The 25,142-nt window shown below is 40.4% G+C and overlaps 4 protein-coding genes across 11 annotated transcripts in view; 1 reads left to right on the top strand and 3 right to left on the bottom strand.

Annotated features, from left to right (window-relative positions):
* magi2b (membrane associated guanylate kinase, WW and PDZ domain containing 2b) overlaps positions 1-7,709 on the top strand; it is a 75,340-nt gene extending 67,631 nt beyond the window's left edge. For 2 of the 5 annotated variants that reach the window (XM_079682808.1, XM_079682807.1), the window contains exons 19-23: positions 2,472-2,691; positions 2,855-2,998; positions 3,505-3,643; positions 3,963-4,051; positions 4,626-4,818. In XM_079682808.1, coding sequence (XP_079538934.1) covers positions 2,472-2,691; positions 2,855-2,998; positions 3,505-3,643; positions 3,963-4,051; positions 4,626-4,682 — 649 coding nt within the window. In that variant the 3' untranslated portion in view covers positions 4,683-4,818. Of the gene's footprint in view, positions 1-2,471; positions 2,692-2,854; positions 2,999-3,504; positions 3,644-3,962; positions 4,052-4,625 lie in introns of all 5 variants that reach the window. The other 3 variants (XM_079682805.1, XM_079682804.1, XM_079682806.1) reach the window with 2 other exon arrangements.
* A 241-nt stretch (positions 7,710-7,950) lies between these two features.
* On the bottom strand, positions 7,951-12,990 carry LOC307039921 (endoplasmic reticulum-Golgi intermediate compartment protein 2-like). Of its 3 annotated transcripts, none has more exons than XM_079682369.1 (14): positions 12,867-12,990; positions 12,452-12,761; positions 11,856-11,964; positions 11,710-11,756; positions 11,535-11,602; positions 11,348-11,388; positions 10,870-10,971; positions 10,657-10,749; positions 10,520-10,575; positions 10,258-10,356; positions 10,072-10,169; positions 9,827-9,989; positions 8,831-8,910; positions 7,951-8,697 (listed from the first exon to the last, which is right to left on the bottom strand). In XM_079682369.1, the coding sequence occupies exons 2-14, from the start codon at positions 12,555-12,557 to the stop codon at positions 8,617-8,619; spliced, it is 1,143 nt and encodes a 380-aa protein (XP_079538495.1). In that variant the 5' UTR covers positions 12,558-12,761; positions 12,867-12,990; the 3' UTR covers positions 7,951-8,616. The 3 variants fall into 3 exon arrangements, with proteins under 3 accessions (XP_079538495.1, XP_079538496.1, XP_079538494.1); XM_079682370.1 differs by having other exon boundaries at positions 12,452-12,668; positions 12,867-12,989; XM_079682368.1 differs by having other exon boundaries at positions 12,452-12,927.
* Positions 12,991-14,205: 1,215 nt separating this feature from the next.
* Positions 14,206-16,892, bottom strand: kxd1 (KxDL motif containing 1). The gene is made up of 5 exons (XM_079682371.1): positions 16,752-16,892; positions 16,273-16,383; positions 15,930-16,082; positions 15,332-15,378; positions 14,206-15,239 (listed from the first exon to the last, which is right to left on the bottom strand). Exons 2-5 carry the CDS (start codon positions 16,368-16,370, stop codon positions 14,983-14,985), a joined length of 555 nt encoding a protein of 184 aa, XP_079538497.1. The 5' UTR covers positions 16,371-16,383; positions 16,752-16,892; the 3' UTR covers positions 14,206-14,982.
* Positions 16,893-17,687: 795 nt separating this feature from the next.
* On the bottom strand, positions 17,688-24,670 carry sinhcaf (SIN3-HDAC complex associated factor). Of its 2 annotated transcripts, none has more exons than XM_079681999.1 (6): positions 24,056-24,670; positions 21,417-21,544; positions 21,185-21,284; positions 20,975-21,098; positions 20,696-20,846; positions 17,688-19,856 (listed from the first exon to the last, which is right to left on the bottom strand). In XM_079681999.1, the coding sequence occupies exons 2-6, from the start codon at positions 21,542-21,544 to the stop codon at positions 19,544-19,546; spliced, it is 816 nt and encodes a 271-aa protein (XP_079538125.1). In that variant the 5' UTR covers positions 24,056-24,670; the 3' UTR covers positions 17,688-19,543. The 2 variants fall into 2 exon arrangements, with proteins under 2 accessions (XP_079538125.1, XP_079538126.1); XM_079682000.1 differs by lacking the exon at positions 24,056-24,670 and adding an exon at positions 23,066-24,024.
* Between the last annotated feature and the right edge of the window lie 472 nt (positions 24,671-25,142).

Here is a 25,142-nt window from a genome sequence, read left to right as displayed (position 1 = left end):
AGACGGGCCTGGAGATGTACTGGCTTAAGCAGGGGGACACGTCTGGCACTGCAGGATTTGAGTCCCTGGCGGCGTAGTGTGTTACTGATGGTAGTCTTTGTTACTTTGGTCCCAGCTCTCTGCAGGTCATTGACTAGGTCCCTCCGTGTGGTTCTGGGATTTTTGCTCACCGTTCTTATGATCATTTTGATCCCACGGGGTGAGATCTTGCGTGGAGCCCCAGATCGAGGGAGATTATCAGTGGTCTTGTATGTTTTCCATTTTCTAATAATTGCTCCCACAGTTGATTTCTTCACACCAAGCTGCTTACCTATTGCAGATTCAGTCTTCCCAGCCTGGTGCAGGTCTACAATTTTCTTTCTGGTGTCCTTTGACAGCTCTTTGGTCTTGGCCATAGTGGAGTTTGGAGTGTGACTGTTTGAGGTTGTGGACAGGTGTCTTTTATACTGATAACGAGTTCAAACAGTTTCCATTAATACAGTTAACAAGTGGAGGACAGAGGAGGCTCTTAAAGAAGAAGTTACAGGTCTGTGGGAGCCAGAAATCTTGTTTGTTTGTAGGTGACCAAATACTTATTTTACCGAGGAATTTACCAATTAATTAATTAAAAATCCTACAATGTGATTTCCTGGATTCTTTCCCCCCATTCTGTCTCTCATAGTGTACCTAGGATGAAAATTACAGGCCTCTCTCCTCTTTTTAAGTGGGAGAACTTGCACAATTGGTGGCTGACTAAATACTTTTTTGCCCCACTGTATATACAGGACTGTCTCAGAAAATTAGAATATTGTGATAAAGTTCTTTATTTTCTGTAATGCAATTAAAAAAACAAAAATGTCATACATTCTGGATTCATTACAAATCAACTGAAATATTGCAAGCCTTTTATTATTTTAATATTGCTGATTATGGCATACAGCTTAAGAAAACTCAAATATCCTATCTCTAAATATTAGAATATCATGAAAAAGTATACTAGTAGGGTGTTCAACGAATCACTTGAATCGTCTAATTAACTCGAAACACCTGCAAGGGTTTCCTGAGCCTTGAAAAACACTCAGCTTGGTTCAGTAAACTAAATCACAAGTATGGGGAAGACTGCTGATCTGACTGCTGTCCAGAGGACCGTCATTGACACCCTCCATCAGGAGGGTAAGACACAAAAAGAAATGTGTCAAAGAGCAAGCTGTTCACAGAGTGCAGTTTCAAAGCACATCCAGAAAAAGTCTGTTGGAAGGGGGAAATGTGGCAGGAAACGCTGCACAACCAAGAGAGATGACCGCAGCCTTAAAAGCATTGTGAAGAAGAGTCGCTTCCAGAATTTGGGGGAGCTTCAAAGACAGTGGACTGAAGCTGGAGTCCAGGTATCAAAAGTCACTGTTCACAGACGTGTCCGGGAAATGGGCTACAATAGCCGTATTCCCATGGTCAAGCCACTTCTGAACTCAAGACAATGGAAGAGGCGTCTGACTTGGGCTAAGGAAAAGAAGCACTGGACAGTTGCACAGTGGTCCAAAGTCCTCTTTTCAGACGAAAGCAAGTTTTGTATTTCATTTGGAAGTCAAGGCGCCAGAGTCTGGAGAAAGGCTGGAGAGGAGCAAAATCCAAGTTGCTTGAAATCCAGTGTGAAGTTCCCACAGTCAGCGATGGTTTGGGGAGCCATGTCAGCTGCTGGTGTTGGTCCACTGTGTTTCATCAAGCCCAGAGTAAATGCAGCTGTGTACCAAGAGATTTTAGAGCACTACATGCTTCCGTCTGCTGAAAAGCTCTATGGAGATGAGGAATTCATTTTCCAGCATGATCTGGCACCTGCCCACAGTGCCAAAACCACCAGTAACTGGTGTACTGACCATGGCATTACTGTCCTCGATTGGCCTGCAAATTCCCCTGACCTGAACCCCATAGAGAATATGTGGGGTATTGTGAAGAAGAAGCTGAAAGACACCAGACCCAACAATGCTAATGAGCTAAAGGCCGCTATTGAAGCATCCTGGGCATCCATAACACCTCAGCAATGCCACAGGCTGATTGCCTCCATGCCACGCCGCATTGATGCAGTAATCCGTGCAAAAGGATTCCCAACCAAGTACTGAGTGCATTAATGGACATTTTCAAATGTTTGATTGTGTTTTGCTGTTATAAATCTTTTTTTTTTACTTGGTCTGAGGAACTATTCTAATTTTTTGAGATAGGATTTTTGAGTTTTCTTAAGCTGTATGCCATAATCAGCAATATTAAAATAATAAAAGGCTTGCAATATTTCAGTTGATTTGTAATGAATCCAGAATGTATGACATTTTTGTTTTTTTAATTGCATTACAGAAAATAAAGAACTTTATCACAATATTCTAATTTTCTGAGACAGTCCTGTATATTCTAATTTTGTTTAAACTGTCCCTTTAATTCTTAAAACAATATTCTCTCGATTAAGCCAAAAACTTTTCCTTTGATGTTATTGCTTTCTCTCACAGGTCAGAGGTAAAAGCCAGACAGGATGTCAAACCTGACTACCGCCATCCTCCATTCACTGATTACAGGCAACCTCCAGTAGACTACCGTCACCCGCCGGTCTCTGATTATCGCCAGCCGCCGACGCTGGACTACAGACACCCGCCTGGCATGCTGGACTTCAGACAGCACCCTGCAGCTGCACAGTTTCCTCTGGGGCTGCCTCCTGACTTCAGACCCCAGGTAAACCCAGACCAGGATCCATTCACTTGAGATGAGACTGAGTTGTACAGATTAATTTGTATCCAGTTAGCCAGCACACTGTGGAGTTGGTTTTCGCTATAATGGTCATACACTGTTATTTGCGGTGGGTTTGTTAAAAGTTCTCTACATGTTTTTTCTGTAGGACTATGATTACTTTACGGTGGAGCTGGAGAAAAGTACAAAGGGTTTTGGCTTCAGTATCCGCGGGGGCCGAGAGTACAAGATGGACCTGTTTGTGTTGCGCCTTGCTGAAGATGGTCCCGCCATACGTAATGGAAGGATGAGGGTGAGACGACAAAGTTGAACAGCTCTTGTTGTTTGTTTGAGTCACAGATGTGCACTGAGAAGCAGCAATATGTCAGTTTGACCATCTGAACCTTCATCGAAAATATACACATATCACAACATGCTTGTCTGTGATTTATTCATCTCAAAGAATTTAAAGCTGTTTTGAAATGTAACAGCTCATAGTTTAGCATTTCAAAGGAAGACCGTCCCTGCTGTTGCTCTTTGCAACATGGTTATTATCTTTGACTCCTTTTATCAATGCAAATCTTTAATTGACTGTGTGCCCTGCTTGGGGCAGCATTAGCTCATAGTTAGGAAAGCGTGACACTGAGTAAGTCTATGTGCACATGAACTCAGCTCACCCTTAAAAACTCCATTTGAGGTTCACTTGAACAAAGCAGCAGCTGCTCAGTGGAGCTCCACACCTACAGTTGATCACTCTACTTTCTGTAGACAAACACAAGCTGACAGAAATCGACCCTCCGCTCTGTGTGTCTCCTCCAGGTAGGGGATCAGATCATTGAGATTAACGGGGACAGCACTCGGGACATGACTCACGCCCGCGCCATTGAACTCATCAAGGCGGGGGGCCGGCGGGTCAGGCTGCTGCTGAAGCGCGGCTCAGGGCAGGTGCCAGATTATGGTAGGTAACCCAGGAACAAATTAAGTGTCTAACCTCTTTTCACTCTCCTCTGACCTGATCACTTTCTAACCTTTATACTAGAGATTCATTGTTTGAGGTTCAACAAGAATGTTACGTGTTTTAACATTTTAACATTTATATCTTTCTGCCTTTTACTCCTGGCTCTGCAGTCTTTTGCTCTGTATTTAAACTTGTCTTTATGTGAACAACTACTTTGTCCTTATATTAGAATAACACCCTTCCCTTTAGCCCTCGTGTGTTGTAACCCCTCTGCTTTAAATCTAATGATTGGTATAGGCTCTTACTTGCCTTCCCTCAGGAATGGTACCTTCCAACCTCTCCATGTGCATGAAAGGTGAAACACTAAGCTCCCCCTATTTCTTCCTAATGGGACACTCTAAAGACACGGTTTGTGGAAAACTGCACGTCTCTCCATACTGATTCATCTGTGTTCAGTGTAGCTGTGCTCTTGGCATGCGTGTATGTATGGTCATGAGTTAATGCATGGGAAAATGGCAGGCGTGTGAATTGATGTGTGTTTGTCTGCGGTGGCTTCTGCGTGTTGCAGTAAGAGAGCAATATGCTTTGAAGTGACCCTCCAGATGAAATTGTATCATCCTGAAGAGGGCTGTAAAGTAGACAGTGTGAAATCAATCTGTTCAGGATCAGTCTGTCACACAACTACAAACATGCTCATTGTTTTCAAGCACTGAATGAATCCTGCCCCACATGTCTGTTGTGGTAGATTACCATTCAGGTGTAGAGGCCTACATGGTCAGGTGTGTGTGCTCCTCACACACATTTGCATGCAATTTGCCTGATATTATATTAGAATTAGATGTTTGATTGTATTATTGTCTACATCTTTGTTCTCTCTTCTTTTTTCCTCTTCTTATTCTCTCTGTGTGCATGTGCATGCAGCTTTGTGCCACTCTGCTTTTACCTTTTACCAACCTGAGAATGTTTTCGTGTTCCCTGACAGACTGTGACGGCCCCTGGGATTCCTTTTCTACAGCCCACTCTGCCCTGCAGGAAGTGACCCTCGAACCCTACCCGAATCCATTGCTCTCATCCCATCCAGCCTCATCCCCAGACTCCCTTCATCAGCTCCCTCTAGAGGCCACAGTGTGCATGGCAGACAAAGCTCCACACCTGACAGACCACAGCTCCATGAGAGGGGCTACAGGTGGCAGGTCCACCCAGCAGAAGTGCATCATCAGGGGGCAGGGAGCCCCTCAGGGGTCTGGAGAGACGGACTGTGACAGACAGCCTCGGGCTTTGCCTCCCAAAGCTGTCCTGGGGAGGTCTGTTGAAAGAAGAGAGCAGAGGCAGAGGGAGACTTGCTCCCCCTGCTGTGAGAGGAAGGGTCTGCACACACAGGCCATGAGCACTGTCTGGCCCTGGGACCCCTATGTGAGTGTGAATCTTAATGGAGCCTCTCTCGGTGGCAGAGAGGGACACGTAAGCCTCCAGGAGAGGCTGGTGTCCAGAGGTCTGTTTCCCAGAGAAGACGAGCGGGCTAGTGGGCTCTGCTGCCCCTCCAAATCCATGGAGGATAATCCTGCGAGGAGCACCGCGGCCTCCCCTGGGCCCTGGAACGTCCCCGGCTCTGACAAACTTCCCGGCACCCTGAGGTCCTGGACCTCCACAGTGAGCAGGTAGAATGATCTGGCTGGTTCCGACCGGATCACACTGTCTGGCTCCGCTTTCAGTTCCCCATCAGATGGCTAGGAAACAGCAGTAAATCCCCTTCACCCTCTCTTTCTGTCCTGTTTTATTTCTTCATCCACTTCAAAAATCATATTTTATTTTTCATTTGTTCTTACAAATAAATCATTATTACACCCACCACCTTAAAAACAAAGGAACTTCACAGCTGTTGTAACATTCAGTATAAAACCGATAAAGAAAACATAATACTGCATTTTGGACCCTCAGATGCAACAGTGTTCTGATCACAGATGGAGCAACAATTTCTGATTCTGAGTGGAGCTGTGCTTTCGACGCGTACCTTTACCTGCTCGACCGTATCTGGCTCAGATTGGTGAGTGCAACGTAACCTCAGAGGGAACAAGGTTCCTCCCAGGACAGAGACATATGAACATCCAAGAGATTTACTTTGCTCCATTTTCTCTCTGCAGTGCGAGAAGAGTGAGAGTACAAATCTGTCAGAGGGGGGCAGTGACACTGACACTCCTGGAAGACATGGCACAGACCCACTGGACAGCCTTTTAACCCGACATATGTTAGATCTCACATGCCTACCAATATATCATATACTGTAAATGTAAAGATGTGAAAAATATGTACATTTGGTAATCACAGAAACATACCTGTTGGTGTTTTTTGAGGCAGTGTTGTAGTTAGATACATTGTAAAGAAAAGAGAAAAAAAACACCAGGACAGTATTTTAGGATCACTATTTCCATGGCCTCGTCTATTACTACATATCAAACTGACTGCAAGTCACCAAACCCAGTGTGCATGGATATAAACCACCATGTCTTTATTCAAGGACTCACGTGTCTTTTAGAGGTGAAGTATAGAGAGGATAACCTCTGTGGAGCGGACCAGTTGCTACTCACGTGAGACTAAAAGAAAATCTTTTTTTTCTCATCAAATTTAACTTTTGCGTGACTGAAAACACTTTGCTTTGTAAGAACTCATAATGTTCTGCGTTCCGTACGCAACTTGATCACAAATCAAACATGCAGTCATTGTGCCGAACTATGAGCTGTGTTGTATTCATTTAATGCTCAACGATAGAATTTTGTCCAGTCTATATTTCCCATTTCTATGCCTTTTACTGTGCTAAGTGTACCACATCACTGTGGGGGAGGGGCATCGGTATGGGAAGAGGAGGCCGATGGATATGAGGTGGGGCGGAGTGCCTTACTCAAACTAATGCAGAGCTGTTGCCGTGGTGATTTGTTTCGGGAACTGAATGCAAAACAGATGTTAATGACCATGCACACATATCAGCAAACTGTTGAGTTGTGGAGCCTGTTTTCCTCTGACTTAACACCCAGCAGTATATTTACAGTTAACTTGATGCACTCTTATCATATTGATGATTGCCCTGGTCCCCTGGTGTTAAAGGGGATACAATGTAGCCTGTAGCATTACATCCTCTTCTGGAGTTGTGGTTTCTGTTGTTTCATCAGTCTCATTCCAGCTTTATTTGTCCATTAAGTAAAGGAAACAAACTGAGAATGCTCGTTGAATCTGAACCCAAGACGTTAGGTTATCTGTGGAGCGGGTGTTCAATCAGAACATTTGGATCCTGGCAGAGCAGAGACGTGCTGCTATTGAACGGAGACACCCAAGATGAAGTCACTCTCCTTCTGCATTTCTCCTGATATCATCCATTCCTCTCAACAAGATGTTTGCTCTCATTAAAAATGTATCACCAGAACTTTGGAGTAGTGGAGGGCCAGATGAGTTTAGAAAAAGAATCACGATGCATTGTGACAATTCGCCTGAATGCAGCACGATGGGACATCCAAGCTGTACTGGTAAACTGGTGTAGGCCTAACTGGTCACCTGACAATGCACCTGCAGACTGGGACACTAGAAAGACCTGAACAGTTAATACAACTGTGTTTCATGTGATGAACATGTTACCAAGGAGCATGTCAACATGCCACTAGGCTGTAGAAATGTGTTTACTGTATGTACAAATGTCAAAGTTCAGAAAAGATGAAAGAATATTTTATCTAGCCCTCTGTCTCCGTCCAGGCCGTCCCCCTGCCTGCTGTGAGTGATTTTGTATACAAAAACAAAAAACTGCTTTATTGGAACTTGTGAAGGATGGCACGTTCATAAATCCCCATTGAGATCAAGTATAACTGTGTAGTGTTAATTGTGTATTATTCACCTTGTACAGCTGTATTCCTACAAATATGGTTTACTGTATCATTGATACTGTAGTTTCAAAGACGTGAACAACTATTTTTATGAAATGCGACAGTACTGATATATTACATTTTGCTAAAAAACAAAAAACTTGTTTACTGAAAGATATTCTGAAATACTGTCAAATAAACTCTTGACATGGTGTAAAATATGTATTTGTAGAGATTGTTTTACTTGTGACCATAATGGTGAGAACAGCAATCCACTAATCAGAAAAATCTTAAATGTGAGGTATGCTGCTTTTGAATGTTTCCTACAATTCTAAATCCAATTTTTTTTGGATGGACAAGACATTTGAAGACGGTTATTTTACATACTGAACAATAATGATTGATAACAGAAGCCTTAGGTGAGACTAAACTAGAAACAATGTTAAAAATAATGGGTTGACATCAAGTTTTAAGTGTTTATTATATAACAAATCGGCCTCATATTTCCAACAATTATTTACCCACAGGAACAATTTAAAACCCTTGTATTCTTTTCGCACATACCAATTTAGCAGCCATGCACACTCACACAGGTTTCCTTTCTTCATTGTAGCTGCTTACACCTCTCTTCATCAAATGTTGAACAGAGCTATGCTGGGAGTTTTCTAAGGTCACCAGACTACATCCAAGAATCAGACTTGTGTTGATTCTGGGGGAAATGCATGTATCTATCAAGCTTACACTCAAAAACATTACCCTGAGAACAGATCAGTGAAGACAGCTGTGTGAGTGTAACCATGGCGCTCGAACACCAGGTACCATCTATTTAATGAAGTCAGGTCCACAATAATTATGTAAAGAATCAGTGTTGGAATCGCTGTGCAGCTTTGCAGTGAAAATGACAGATAATTAGGAGATATTGATACAAAAACCCCTCACAGGCAGATGAACACTCATGTCTGAAACTTGCACTGACCCAATAAAACTATAAAGAAATTATCCAATGATCAACACATTTTTTAATAAAGCAGGGACGTATTCCATAATAAAACAACTTGTAAACATGTCCCCAGCATCTGGTCGCTGCTCAGTGGGTCAGGCAGAGACGGTGAGCAGAGGGCAGCCGAGTCATAGGGTCTCTTCTGACTGAACGCCATTTTCTGTAGGAATCAAGGTTTCACCGTTTGGATGCTCATCCAGAGGAGCTTCCTGATGAACACAAACATGCATAATGATCACAGTAAAATAAGGTTATTTCCATAAAAAAGAGTAACATTTCAGTTGAGACATAATGGTGTCTACAGGGTTAAAGGTCATGTAATAATAATAATAATTGGCTTACCTTAAGATTTTTGTATATTCCCATTTGTAAACGGCAGCAAACAACATCAACCAAGAATCCTATCGCCCCATGGAGCATGCCTGCAGAAGAGAAGAAGATCAGATTTACAGTTTCTAATGGGGGTTTAGTTGAAGTGAAAATAACTTTTCAAAGGGTTTTCAAAATGATGTTTAAGTGCTACCATCAACCTATTAATCATTTATAAAAGGATGATTTTTGTGTTTTTGGCGCCTGTTTAATTCAAGTCTTTCACGAGTGACTGTCCACCCTCAAGCTGAATTATTCCTCAGCAATTTAAACTTGGAACTCTCCGGAAACTTCATCATCTTTGGGACAGTTAATGGCAATACATGAATCATCTCCTCCCATTATCTTTAATCATTTTGTGAAAACTCCTGACAGTCAGCTTTAAGAAGATGATTTACTGGATTAGAGTACAAGATTGGATAAAGTAACATTCTTAAATCCTGCTGTACCTGATAGACCAGAGGCACTTAGTGTGCCATGTCTTTAAAGCAGCATACCAGCATTGATGCCTGCTGCGAGCCCATTCAATGAATCAATAAAAACACATAAGATGTAAGATTCAATTAAATGTTGCATCTCAAAATAAAATTCAAACATCCTTTTTATTTGTATGGCTTGAGAAGTCCTAGATCTAACTTGCATTGATCTGTAGGACCCCTGTTTCAGAAACACACTGGAGCTTAATCATGATTTAGCTCCTACTTTAAAAATACTACATAAAATAATGAAATTAAATTAAATAAATACTTAATTGCTGCTGCTAATTTTATGATTGATCTCCTTGCCTCTAATGCGGTTGTGTCCAGGGACTGTTTGGAAAATATTTCAATCAATTTTAAATATAGGCAATATGGGGTTGAGTCATTTGAATAACAATTAAGGCCCTTAATATTAATGAATTCACTGCCCGTGTACAAGTTTGCATGATCCAGCATGCTACAATGTGTTCCAGTGAGAGAGTTGATTTACCTGTAGTAGAGAAAATGCCTCCGACGATGCCACAGAGTCTGACAAGAAACTGCCAGAGAGGCATGTGCTGCTCCGTGACTTTGACCATTAGTGAGCTGATATCGTATTTCATGAAGATCCCCGAGACTCCATGGCTGCCTGCAGCATGGTTTATCACTCGTTCCTGCACAGCATGGAGAAATACATGTCCATCATACTTATACATACTGCACAAATAGATATACCTGTGTACAATGTGAACCTACCCGTTCAGTGACTGAGTACTGATGAGTGTCCGCAGAGATCTTGTATGTGTTCAGTTTGGTGGGCACAATGGTGAGGAAGTACTGAAACATGTGGTTGGCTGGAAAAATAACCAAAATATGTGTTAGCTCAGTGTAAACGCATTACATACGCTAATAATGGAATAATGTTTGGCAATACAAACACACATTCGGGAGAGATTTTCTCTGTGCCGTCCAGAGGGCTGATGATCCCAGGAATCACTTCTCCAAAGGACAGGTGGTCGATCCGGTGAGAGAAATTATAAGCTGTGACAAAACACAACAGTTTTCATCATCGTGAATACAAGTGAATACAACTGCTTTATTCTAACAACAACAACTTTAATGCTCAGTAAATATTATCTGCGTTTTCCCCCAGTGTGTCAACAGACATAAAGAAGACATGTGTGCATCAATATAGTGAACTTACAGTCATGGCTGACGAGTGCAGCTAGATGGGCGTGGCCTCTGGGATGGGGGATGGACCTGTGCAGAAACATAAAGGTCAGAGGTCAGCATCTGCTAAATGTTTTCAACTTTACGTTTTATAGCTATGGCGATACGTACTTTCCAACCGTAACATGGAAGTTCCCTGCCACCTTGTTAACATACAGGTGTCCATGGATCCTGCAGGCCATAAAGGAGCTGGGACTGTCCTCACTACGGGGGAAAAGACCAAAAACAATGGGGAGGAAATACAATCGTCATTATTGAGGGGAGGTGAAAACAATTCCTTGTTAATCTTTATAATTGTATTTTAATTGTTAGCTTATGCTGTACCTTCGAGGCACAGCGGGAGGAGCTCCTCTCAATGCACCCTTAAAGAGAACGTCCTGGAGAGCGTGCTCCACCCTCAGACGCTCCTGTATGTGCAGTAGTGTCCTAACAGAGAGGTAAGGAAAATGTAAGAAAACAAAAATTCACTTGGTATAGGACAAAAACTATTCTATGTATGAAACACAGTTTTGTATTTGAGGAGAAAGAGGTTTCAACATGTAGAATGTACAGGCTTGCTTGTTCTCTACACATCAGTTAAAATAAATGTTCTGCTTTACTTTCTGACCGTGCACCAATAGTCTATACAAAATATGAAAACGACCAACTGTAAATGTTGTGCTACACTATGAGAGCTGAATTTGAAATGTAATGTTAACAGCATAGCTTAATTAAAACAAATTCCACCATATTGCTTTAGGGAGTGTCTAGAATTACATGTTGAAAATGTAATTGTAATGCAATTTGAAAAATGTGATCTTACATGTGCCATAATCTCTGCTCTGGAGGGAGCTCAAAGTGGGCCTGAAAATGAACAAAAGACAAATATCAGATGAGCAGAAATGAAATACTCCACTTACACAAAGAAAATAGGATGTAATGTATTTTTTCAATTCCATGACGACAACATATTTAATACCATTGTGCACACTAAAGACGCTCATACTCACTGGTTCATATTTTAAGCCATCAGAAGCAACCATGTTTTCTGCCAAATCCAGAACATCTGCACCGATATCTGCATTCAAATTAAAAACATCCGTGAGATGCTTCCCAACTAAATATGAATGAGTACTTTTTCTAAAGCTGGAATACAAATTAAATACAGAAATGTTTTGAACTTACATTGGCAGCGCATGGCCACTGTAATGTCAACGTTTATCCTCAGTTTACTGTAGGGGAAGAGCATATGCAGTTAGTGAACATACTCAGCAAAGACCACTATAGTAGGTTGAATTACAAAAACAACGTACAGCTCTTCTTTCTCTCACCTGCTGTAGTCCTTGTCCACCTCATACTCATACTTCATCCATGTGTTTGTGTACACAAAGAACTCCAGGAAGGAGAGGACAGCCATGAGAGTGAACGCTATCAGAGACACTGGAGAGAGTATCAAAATGAGTCATTGCGAAATTAAAGTCACTTCTTTACAGAGTTGGAATGTCACCCAGTACACTTAATTAAGTACTGAACTGAAATACACATTTGAGGTACTTGACTTGAATATCCAAATGTTATGCAGATGTTTACTCCACCTCATAGGTAAATACTGTAATTTCCCTACATTTGTGTGACAGCTTCAGATAACAGTATTCTTCATATTCTTCCTGTAAAGTGAAAGCATGTATCTCTTGCTATACTGATTGTGATTGGCTGTGATAAACTGTAGGATACAGTGTTTAATTCATTATTATGACGGGAACATTTGACTGCAGAATAACATATTTTACATTTTTAACTCGTAATACATATTGCTGTTTTTAAATCAGGACCTTTACTAGAATAGAGTATTTTTACGTTGTGGCACTAGCTCTTTAAGGATCTGTAGTATGTGAAGGCTTCGTGGTGGTGTATGTGTCTGTGTTACCTGTCCCGCCGCTGGCTGTGGCCTCCACATAGCTCTCGGGGACTTTGGGGAAAGCGTCCAACTCCTTCACAAGGGTCAGAGCCTTCTTCTTGGTGAGCCTCCTCATGTCAGGAGCAGTAGTCGAGCAGCTTCGGGTGAGTTCCTCATAAATTGGGTTAGTTTTCTTGCTGGTAGTTTGTTCAGTAGTAGTATTGTCAGTGTGTCTTCTGTGTGATGACTGTTAACATCACAGCTGTTAGCAACCTAGCTGGCAGTAGCACTGATGTGAGTAAAGCTAGAAAGCTAGCCGGCTAGACATGGCTACGGGCGGCTGGTCGACGTAAAATAATAAAACAATATTGTACAATTAGCCCAGTCCAAAGGGCTTTTATTCACAGAGAAGCATAACAATATCCCAAAACGTGAAGTAATTTACCTGTAGTGTTGTGAGCTATATAGCTACAGTGCTGTCAGTTCCACATCCATGGTTCAACCCATAGGTTCAACCCCATTGTCTGGAATAAAAACTGCCTCTTTCCGGACTCAGCGCCCTCTGGCGGTAGCTATCCATAACCGTTGGTTACAAACATACAGAACCACTGTCAAAAAGTACACACTTTTCTTTCTATTAAATGTTAGTGCTTTTATATGAAGATTTCTATTAAATAACCCGCAGTTTTTTAATCGTTAACTATTTGATATTTCCATATCGCATTCCTACTCCAAATCAGTGCAGAACTGTTTAACTACACTAGATTTCTATGAAATAATCAGCAGTTTTTGAATTGTAAACTATTTGTTGTACTCAATAGTTGTCAATTCAAATACTGCCGATTATTTCATACAAATATTCATATACAAATACAAAAAACCACTAACATTCTATAAAAGGAGGTGTCCTACTTGTCCAATGTATCTAAACTGCTACATGGAGTCATTAAGTCATATGACATGGAAGCTAAAACAAAAATGTTTTGGGACTTTTCAATAAAAGGTGTCTTCAACTTTCATTCACTCCCTTGTGGGAGGATTAATTTGAACCACCTTAAATACTTCAGGTGATAGTATACTCATATAGTGCATATTTGTAAACAAGTGTTTGCCTCGCTGAGATTATCCTGCTCTGTGCAGTATACTGGAATATTGCATGGCCCAATGGATGGATTATGAGATGCTGCGTTAGAGTCTTATTATTTTTAACATATTTAGAGGCCCACTATTGCAATGTGTCAATTCTAAACATAACTTTTTTTTTGTATTTAGAGCCTATATTTCCTAGAAAAGTTCAAATGAGTTATGCTACTAGCAACCAATTGCCACAGTGATCTTTAGTCGTTTGGGTTCTAGGGTAACAGAGCCATTTGAGTTGACCATATTTACTGCCTTGATGCTTACAATTTGAGAGGGCTTACACATTGCTGGTTGCTTACCTTCAATTCTGTTTAAAATGTAATATCTTTGCATCTCAATTTTGATTTAAAACAAATCAAAGGACAACATTTATCAAAGATATTGTTCATATACTTGAGCCAAAAACTGTTTCCAAGACACAATAACAAATGTCATAGAGGAATGTTTTGTTATTCCTTCGTTTTTGGAGAGTCAATACAATAATTATTATGACAGTTATTATTATGGAGCAGCTTTAATATCTGATTATTAAACTCTGACTATATGCTTTTCAAAGAATCAGGAGCTATTTTTTAAATCCACAAAATTAAACTGAGATGTAAAAATATCCCAAAAACAAATGAAGCACATTTTAAAGACGGGACTTTCCCTTTTACACCAAAACGGTATCTTTAATGTTGATCAAGGGATGATTGGACCCTCCACCCACACAGCCTGGTTTCCAGCTCTCCTCTCAAAGAGCCTCTGCCCTGCTCATGTGTTCTTGAGTAGTTTGCTGAATCACTGACATTCAACTTTTTCACTGCGATGCAAGGTGGACAGGTTTACATATAGCATCAGAATAAATGCTGCTTAAAATGTTTATGAATGCAGTAACGAACATATTTCCCAGTTTTAAAGGGGCCTACATAATTAAAACGCTTCATTATAATGCTATTGTAATAGTGAAAACAGTAGTAGCTGTGATTCAGGTTGAGAACATTAATAACGTTAATGTATTTTAAGTAACATAAATCATGATAGACATCATGAGAGATTTCTAAGGTCAGGTGTGCATCTCTTCAAACAACAAATAACACTATATGCCTATTACCATTTCATAAGGGAGGGCTTTCTTACTTTCAGTACTAAAGATACATCTATAGTGAGACACTATATCACTTCAAGTATAACCTGCTTTTTTTTAGTGCTATGCAGGCATAAAACAAATAATCATGCCGACAAATATCCAGCGTCCGCAAACAGTTCATAGCCACATCTAACATCAAGGGTTGTGACGCTCCTCCAAACAGATAATGAGTGGAAAAGTCAGCAGATATTGTTGAGGCCAACACAAACTCAAATGTAAATCATGACCTCCTGCTAAAATCGTTGTAAGGTTGAAGCTCAAGAGGCTGAAATCCATTCCCATTCTGCTCACTCTATTCTGCAGGTACAGAGTCCGGACCCTCGTCCTGCAGGACAGCTGTCTCTAACCCATCGGAGGTGGGCGTGTCAGGCGGCTCTTGAGAGAGATCTTCAGAGCATCGGCTCACAGTGGGTGAGATCACATCTGGACTTGTGTCACAGGACTCTGTGCTTTGCTCCGAAGTGGCTATTTTGATGGTTCTGGCAGAACTGGGGGGACCTGGATCAAACTCATCGTCATCGTCCGCCAGGATGGGTGATTCATGAATATCTGACAGACAAACAGACATATCTTAGACGGGATGTTTTAGGGAAGTTTACTGAGGTTATAAAATGACAAATGGAAATAAATTGCTAACTTACTGCTGAAAGCTTCTGGGTACTGCTTAGCAATCTTCCCTTTTAGTGTCCTATAGGAGCAAAGGAGGCCAATAAACAGAGGTGTGTGATTTAGGTTTGGGTATTGTTTAAACGTTTTCTGTACTTTTGCTCATAAAATGCCCTAGTTCGGTAGAGATATTACAAAAGAATATAATTGTAATACCTTTTTTTGGGGAGTAATAAACCTCACCATTCGATGCCAACACTTTATTGTCACTGGGATGGATTATTGACTTCTGTATGCTGAAGGTTTGAAACGGAAGCATCAAAACTACACTCCCATTATCTCCTCACCCCTCATACCACCACCACACACCTTCCAATACAAATCACAACCTTTTTCCTCATCTACCTGTGTGTGTGTGTGTGTGTGTGTGTGTGTGTGTGTGTGTGTGTGTGTGTGTGTGTGTGTGTGTGTGTGTGTGTGTGTGTGTGTGTGTGTGTGTGTGTGTGTGTGTGTGTGTGTGTGTGTGTGTGTGTGTGTGTGTGTGTGTGTGTGTGTGTGTGTGTGTGTGTGTGTGTGTGTGTGTGTGTGTGTGTGTGTGTGTGTGTGTGTGTGTGTGTGTGTGTAGTGACATACCTGATCCTCCTAAAGACGCTGTCCAGATCCTTTTTCATTTCCACGAGGGTACGAGTGTGGAGAAGGAAGCGCTCGTTCATCTGCTGTAGTCGCACGTTGGAGAGCCCGTTGAAGTTGATCAACATTTCATTGGTTTTCTCAAAGCGGTCAAGCCTGTTTACACAATTTTTTCAACAAAGCAACAATTATCTTCAGATATAGGTTTTCCAAGAAAAATGCAGATTTTAGAATAACTGCCACATGCAAGGAAAATGACCTGCCACACAACACACCCATGTTATATTTGGTAATAATGCAAAGTAGCAGAAAAGCCACAAGAAGATAATCACACCATGAGACTCACATGTGTCTCTGAGCCTGGATGATGGCGTTAACATCCTCAGAGTTGACCATGCTCAGCATCCTGTTGCAGAACACGCCAGATGCTGTGGGCTCCACCATTGTTACGACAAAGCTGAAAAAACAAACCTTTATTTAATAGAGCGAGTAGTATAATATGATTTAGAAGAGCTCATAAATATAGTTTAATCATAAAACGAATAGACACAGTCAGTTACTCAGTGCCGATACAGCTAGTTAGATTCTTTATATAGACTATAGAGTATTTGGTTAAATTCAGTAACTGTAGCACACTTGTCTTTTTCTACATTCAAACCCATGCGTTTAGTTTTGCTGTGGTATTTTAATGCATCATTTTTAACGGTGATAAACTTCATTAACGTTCAGCAAAGTCCCCTGTTAGCATCAGCAACCATGGATTATCGTTAACGTTAGCTGCTGAGCTAAACTACCGAGCGAAGCAACACAAGCTATGTTAGCTACCTCTCTATCTCCGAGGATGTTTGCGTTGACCTCTGGTTAATTTATTAGCAGATTTGAAACGATTCCTGCAGCCCAAAGCTGAATCTGACAGCTGGCAGTAAAATAAAAACAAAGCGCTTCCGTGTTTTTTTTTACTTTCCGGTCATAGGACCACCGTTTCCGGTACTTTAAAAAAAAAAAGTCCTTCCTTTTTCTTTTCTTTATTTAAAACTCCGCAAATTACAGAAGTATATTAAAACAAATCTCATCTGGTTGGATCATCGTTAATAAATAACTTAATTAATAACAGGGAAACTAGTAAACAAAATAATTGGCACATCATTAGTCGATTGTATGTTATCTGAAATAAAAGGTGTGTTTGTTCCATTTTATTTTATTATTTAGCCAAGTATGGAGTTACATTTTATACCATTATATAATTAAAAGAACATTCAGAGGTACAATTAAAAAAAAAAAAAAAAAGGCTGCTTCTCTGATCAGCCCAAAGAGAACATTAAAATAATACAGAAATATGTTTTTAAGTGACGGGGGATAAAGAATAGGTCAGGTGCTTTTAATGTATTTCCACTGTGCTTCAAGACTGCAATAATGAAAAAATAGCTTAATAGTTACAGGAGTACATTTGTGTATTATTCATATCAATCACTTCAACAATATTATTTATCTTGTGCAAAAAAACTTGGAAGGCTCCTGTGCCTTTTATGTAGTGTCTTGGTTATATTTGGTGTTTCCGATCATTTCTGCAAAATTTAAAAAATCTTAATAGGAAAGGAGAAATGTCTTGAAATGTATGAAAATGAAGGGCTCCCAAGTTTTGCTTCTTCTGCGTCTTCTCAAATGCAAAAAAAATCTAAAGTTGGATCTGAGACTAATACCTGATGTTATGTGGTATATAACAAAAACACAGCATCTCATATTCAATAACTCCATACTTCCTGAAAATTCACAAAAGTACTTTTATTAAGGGACAAGTAAAAAAAGTACATGATTTATAAAAAATACAAAATTGCTTTGTCTAACTTGTAAGCTAAGTAAATGCATAGCAACAATACATGCAAGTCTAAAGTTAAATATCCTACAATTCTGTAACATTGTTAAGCTACAGGCTAAAAGGGAAAAGTACATTTTGGTTGCAATCTATCATTCAGTCTACATGATACATATCCAAAGTGATGGTACAGAATAAGTTAGGTTGCACGCAACTCAACTGATGAGTAAATAAATACTTAACATTTCACAAATATTGACATCCGGTAATTCAACGCAATGTTAAATGAAGCCTGCGTGAGAATTACATTCGATTTATGAAGTACAAAATCATTCTACATTTAAGCTAAAGATGAAAATAATTCATAGTATTACACTTCTAAGCAGGGATGCAGTGATACAAATAAATATGAAATAAATAAATAATGAAACCCATATAACAGCCGCATGGCTTACCCAACCCCTTATGTACATACAACACCCTCTGCTGCCGACTACAACATCACATGTATGAAATTTCCTTAGTGTTCTGTTTGACATAAACATACATACAAATGACCTCGGAGAAGCACAAGTGTCCATAGAAAACCTGCATTGATTTGACATTGGGTGAATTTCAATGTGCTTTGGCTTTCGTTTGATAAATAAGGTAATATTAGGCTATATATCACAACACGTTTGTGGTATAGAAGAGGCAATGGCATAGAATTTCAACTTGTACAAAGTTGTTTACCTATCCTGACCCAGGAATGAAGGGAATCACTGATATTGATATTGTTGAATGACTATAGACCGATTTAGTTTCACTGTTGTTTTGTGTGGTATTGTTATGCAAATAATTATTTTTCCTTTTTTTTTTTCTTACATATAAAAATAAGTTAAAACTGCAGAGAAATGGATCGAAAAAAATAAAAAGCAAGATTTACAGTTTATATAAGGCCATGCAATTTTAGTAGACTCATGCATCAGATCGTTAGGTCTTTGGGATGAGTGGGCTTGCCATTCATGCAAAATGCACTGTGTGTTTCTGAGGCCACAATAAACATACTGTCCCTTTGAGTTCCTTAATACCGATCCAGAATGAACACTAGCACTGTCTGTAACACATCATTAAGGCTGGTGTATTTGCTGTTGAAGCTGTGAATAGGCCTTGTTTAAAAAGGGACCCACACAGGTATTTGCACATGGAGACAGTCTATAACAAACTCGTTGATAGGAATGGGGGCGAAAAGACAAAAACAAAAAGGGCTACTGTACAGGTCTGTGCTCTGTCAATGTAAAGTGTCATTCATTCCAAAACAAGATATCCACCCTTTCAAAAAGAGCCATCTACTCTCAACAAAAGGAAGCAAAACTAATGCCATTATTTATTAACATATATGCTCCTGAAATATCCACACTGAGAATGGATTCAGCTGTATGTTTGAAAAGTTGAGTAATGAATTTCAAGTAGCACCCTTTTCTCTGAGTTAGTGGATGTGTTTTGGAATAAAATCTTTTGAATGTACCAGCAAACGAGAGCTCCAGCATTTAATCTAAAGTAGTTTAAAAACACCACGGAAAATGGTCCATCGTTAGAATGGAATGAATATTAAATACAAAAAAAGAGTGGAAAAACGACAGTTCATAAGTTACCATTGAAACTAAATAAACAAATCTCCAACATTTGTATGGAGAAGACCAAAGGATTTTCAGCTGCTTTATGATTGAAGGCAATCTGAGGCCACTTCTTTCTGTAAGTGCTTGAGAAAAAAAAAAGCTCCTCAAGATTTCTTCAGAGATGTGTGCAAGGCGGAGTTTTGAGTTTACCACCCAGCCTCCATCCCCACCGTAACACATAGCTTTGCAGGCTCTGCAGCTTCCTCACACCTTGGTGTCTCCTTCACTTCCTCTTCCGTCTGGGATTCATGTCCGCTGACACCCAGGCCCACCTGCCCCTCCTCTATCTCCACCTCTTCCTCCTCATCTTCCTCCTCCTCCTCTTCTTCCTCCTCCTCCTCCTGCTGCTGCTGCTGCTGCTGCCGTTGTTTGTTACGGCAGCATGGTTTGAACAAATGGGGGTCGATGAGCACCTCCCCGAAGCGCCCCTTGTAGATTATCCCACAGCACACCTTTTGCCTAGACAAAACACAACACATTGCATCTATTCAAGTGTGTGAAGCAACACCAAAACAATTAAAAGGGTCCTTCTGTGTCTTTACATGCTTTAGGCCATTATTAAAAATGGAGTGAGTGAGTAACTTTGTTATCCTTGCATGCCTCTACAGTAAACATAGAAATCGAAACCTAAAAAGATTCTTGAGGAATTGATGAAATAGATATAAAATATAACATGATATTGAAACATCTTTTTACAAACTCACACAACTCCTGCAGTACATTTTAAGTCTCATTTATCAATTTGTATGCTCTGTACTTGTCAAACATATGCATTTATTCAAAACCATACTTCTAAAAACACTTAATAATCGGTATCATGCTTGTGCAGAAACACTACTGGTCAATTTGAGTACGCTATGCAGAAGTCTTAAATTAATAATTTGTGACGTTTTAGTAAAAAATGCATGTGTTTCGAAAGTAGTGATCGTACGACTAGATAAATGAGACAGAGTACTGCACAAGTTGAGTGACAGTAGGTAAACATATGTTTTGATATAGTTTTGCTTTTGCTAAAACAGACCCCATGTTTATTTCAATTCAACAAGAATGTTCTCTTTTTTTGGATTATTTTCTCACCGTGGATGTGCATTAGAAAAACAGCTTTCTTCAAGATAACACAGGCTCAGTGATTGATATGGAAATTATCCTTTTTAGGATGACTTTTCTTTAAAGTCATTGACCTCTTGCCTTAACAATTCAAGCATGTATCATCTATTATGTCAATAAAAAGCTGACTGAACGTGTTTCTGTAAATATTAAATAATAAGTCAGTGCTTTTGCTATACTGTCTAACTTACCTCTTCCAGTAAGTGAGGTCCAGAAAGGAGAAAACCGGGGAGCGACTGGATCCTGGGCTGAGCTCTGAGTCTGAGCCGTCATCTGACAGGTTGCTGTAGCTCGGAGACTGAGCTGGGGAGGTGCTGGAGGTGGTGCTCTGTGCATCTGAATCTGAGGGTGGAACAATGAAGGGGTTATATTAAATATTTGTTGTGTATGAAAAAATAATTTACTCTTAAAGGGAATGAAAAAGAAAGATCCATAAGACATTTATCTGAATGCCAAAATGCAGAACTCACTGTTTCTTTTGAGCTCTTTCTGCAGCCTGCTGATCTGGCTCGGCTGGGCTTTCTTGGAGATGGACTTTATCTTCTTGGGCCTGGAAGTTATCTTTAGGCTAGGACCTCCTCTGGCATCAACAACCTGTATGCAGATGAGAGGAAATTAATAGTACTACATAAATCAGTTATTTTATCATGACCATGCAATTCATGCAAATCCAAACTCACGTGGTTCCAGTTCTTCTTGGTCCCCACTGGAAGCTTTTTCCATCGCTTTACCAGGAGCACACAGGCGTTACAGATTTCTCCAGAACGAGTTTCGCACAGCCTGCAAGATAATTATAGTTTATTACATAGAAATTACAGAAGGAAATTGTTCAAATCAATAAGGTGTGTTGAAGTGGACACATTAAGGCGGATCTCTCCCTCCAAACCTCACGAGTTCTGCTGTGTCTCTTACCCAAAACAGCTCCTGAAGTCTTTCTCGTATCGCTTACTGTCGGTGAAACGAGAGCTTGACGACTTGGCACGGCAGATGCAGCAGCCGTCCAAACTCCTGTACATCTTTGGCTTATGAAAGCCAAACATCTGTGTGCGAAAAATATATTTCAATATTAACATCTCAAGCTCTCATCGGTGAGCATGACGTGTTATCGGCAGTACCTCCCTGCAGCCATATATATTTTATTGTACCATTTCAGTTCATGTGAATTAATGCAAACAATGCTGGTGTTTCCCACATTAACCGAGCACTACAAACATTCAGGGAAAGTGATTTTGATGGTGCATATCTCTCCGCTTTGACCCACATGGGGGGGAAGTAGGTCAACAGTCAGACAGCGTGTCAGACAGATCATGTCACCATACTGAGCTCACAGAATGCACGCTTCATTTTGGGAACACAAAATATTAGCACGCACTTAGTCTTATCCTCGAGGCTGCACAGGATACGTTATTTGCTGGTGTTTTAATGTAAGCATATTGCCAGAGTAATGTAAACATTTGTATGTGTGTTGGGGAATTCACTCGTAATGCAATAAACACGCCGATTATGCAGAGGAATTATGATATAGGTTGCTAGGCAAAATTTCATCCCCACAGCACATGTGGATCTGAACTGCGGCAAAACTGCGAGCCGCGCCCCCCAGACTGGGCTTTTTTTCTTGCCATCAGTCCTCGGGGTCCTCAGAGAGCAGACAGAGAGCAGGAAACATGAGAGAACTCTCACTCTGCTGGTTATATCACACACAACCTAAATTGAACGATGAAGGGGAAATATAAGAACCATACAAATGTATCCCGATGACGGCAGATATCAGAATTACTACAACAAGGAAGTTTGCATGAGGATGTAAATCACATTTTAAATAACTTACAGCAGTAATAAATCTAACATCTGTAAATCTATAATTAAAACTGTGGAACGTTATTATTTATTAAAATATATCTTGTATTATGTCAGTATGATGAAGTCTGTACAATAATACACATCAAGGCTATATATAGCCTTGCAAAGCCAGATGTAAAAGTATAAACATTCTTGGAATTGCTTGTTGTATACTTTGTATGATACTACTTAAGAAACTTGCAGGTGAAGTTTTTTAAACCAGAAAGGTGTAGGTTAGTTATACAGAATGAAAAGTAAGAGTAGTACATTCAACTTATAGGTCTATTATAGACCCTCATTTAACAAACGTATTCAACATACAAAAACATGAGTAACAAAAAAAATCACATGTAAGAAGGGACAAAATGGTCAAAAGGGTATTACAATATATTTTTTAAGGTATAATCTACGTATTTACATGTCATTTTATGTTTGTTTTAAAATAAAACAGTAACCTTGTATCAGCTCAGTGCCTGTAGTATACTACTAGTAAGACCACGTATTCACTCTCGAGTAGCTCATCTGTAAACTGCAGACGATCTCTGCAGCAGAATACGGTAGCCTTCGTGACGCAACTCAACATGGTAACACACTTCAGAGGCGGAGGCAGTGTGGAGAAGGGGGTGTGATGCGATTTCCCGAAAAAGCCGTAATATTAAAAGTAAACTGAAAGAATCCAGCAGAAAGCAGTTCAGAATTGCTTAAATAACATGTGTACTTACTCAAATATAAGAATAGCCCGAGAAATTCGCTTGTTTTTATCGAGAGAAAAGTGCAAGTCGCCAATTTCACCGCCCACTTCAGCGAGGAAGCATGGCATGCCACACGACCTGCTTCATGCGCACCCATTTTATGATGACCGTCCCCTGCACGACGATGCCCGACTTTCCTTCCCAACATTAACTTTATGTAGTGAAATCAACTAATGCAAACACATTTCGGAAGGAAACGTCGTATTTTCGACTGTAAAGGAAAGACTTTCCGAGAGAATCGTGAAATTTGATCTTTACTCTTTGTTATTCCACAGCCGCGTCACTGCAACAGTCCACCTTCAACTACATGTGCACGAAGTTGAAAGCGAGGGCATGCTTAAAGTCGGTTTTTGTGCTCTTTTTAAACACTAAACAACATGTTCTTGTACCCAGCGTGAGTTTCAGGAGGCGTTCATGGCCAGTTTAGTGTTTGCGGTGGCTGTTTTGTTGACAGCGGCGCCCGCGTGCTGAGACTGAGACGCATCTTTCGTCCGGGTGGGCGTGAGAGATTCAACTTGTCTTATTTAGCAGGAGCAGACTGCAGGCGCACTACCACAACAATGTGGATATTAATGCATTTTATAAGACTGTGTTTCCGACCGTAACGATCTCAGTAACCGACCGCCACATTTCGGGATTTTAAAGAGGGACGAATTTCCTCCGACAACAATAACAACAGCCATCTCTCGTGCCTGCGTATGAAGCCAATTCTGACACTATTTAACACATTTTCGCATACAACTCGCCTTCTTCACACTTTGCACGGTTACTTTAACTGTTTATAAGGCGAATTACACACGGAGTTGACCACCCAGCCGGTGTTGCTGCAGGCCTAAAAAGAGCAATTGTTCTGAGACAACTCGGAGCTTGTTTTAAATGTCACATCTACAGCGAATACTTTTAAACCAAGTAAAGCTTCAAAGATCAACCACACGTTTAGAAATCAGATGCGGTCTTTACCTTGTTGCAAGCTGCGTGGATCTGATACAAAGTAGTACTCCTTACAGCGCGGTGCTACGATGTGACTATTATGAAATCAAGCCGCATCAGTAGCCCGCTCCCTTGTTGATGTCTGCGCCTGTGAACGGGACTGGATAGTTGTGGACAAACTGCGCATGCGTTGTATCCACACCTCCATTTCAGAGTAGGGCAGAAGGCTTTTTTCTTTTTCTTCAATCAAAGCATTTACATAAACGACGTGTGACGTCTCCGTGCGTCTGCATGCTACTGGCCTTATAAGGATGGGAACATTGCGCGGGAACAGGGGGCTCGGCCCCGGTTGCTATGGCACATTGGAGAGCGTAAGCAAGGGGGCGGGGCCTATCGTTTTACTATAGAGCGCCAGATGGCTCGTCTGCAGGCTCGGCGTCTAGCAGCGAGAAGCGCTTTGTTGATTTCAATTGCGTGACAGATTAGTGGTAAATAAAAGGTGGGAGAAACATGCCCTCCTCCATCCAGTGGTCAGTTCAGGGCGATAAACCACTTGGGTGATCTGACTGTAGATTCGTCTGATTAATGTGTTTCAGTACTGGGTCAATAAGAAGGGTTTTCTCTGGAGTAATTCTCACAATTTCCCGTGGACTACAGTGTATACAATATGTAATACTAATAATTTAACAAACTAGAAAAGTTACTTGTTTGATTTAAAGATGCCCTCTTTGTCAAATGACAATGTAGGAATCTTGTTAAACCCAAATTAGAAACGTACAAATCAGGCACAGTTATGGCAGTGAATTTAATCTTTTATAGAAAACCTATCAAGGAGTCAAAGGTCTGCACAGCTCAGAAAACCCTCCCTCTGACCCTTAGAAATTAGACAGTTTAAAAATCATTCAAGAGAAAAACTGGAAAATTATTCAGATTTGTTTTGTTCAAAATCCAAACATGTTTTGGTGCAGTGACAATGACAGAATGGAACGGTAATTTAATTTGAATGCTGATAGGTTGGCTATGTTTTTTTACTAAAGCTTGGATAATCATTTTAATATGCAATATTCTTATATCCATTCAGACACCACATATTTGAGTTATGAACACAAAAAAAGTC

The sequence above is a fragment of the Notothenia rossii genome (assembly GCF_949606895.1).
Source record: "Notothenia rossii genome assembly, chromosome: 5".
NCBI classification, from domain to species: Eukaryota; Metazoa; Chordata; class Actinopteri; order Perciformes; family Nototheniidae; genus Notothenia; species Notothenia rossii.
This window is presented reverse-complemented; position numbering and strand designations above follow the sequence as displayed.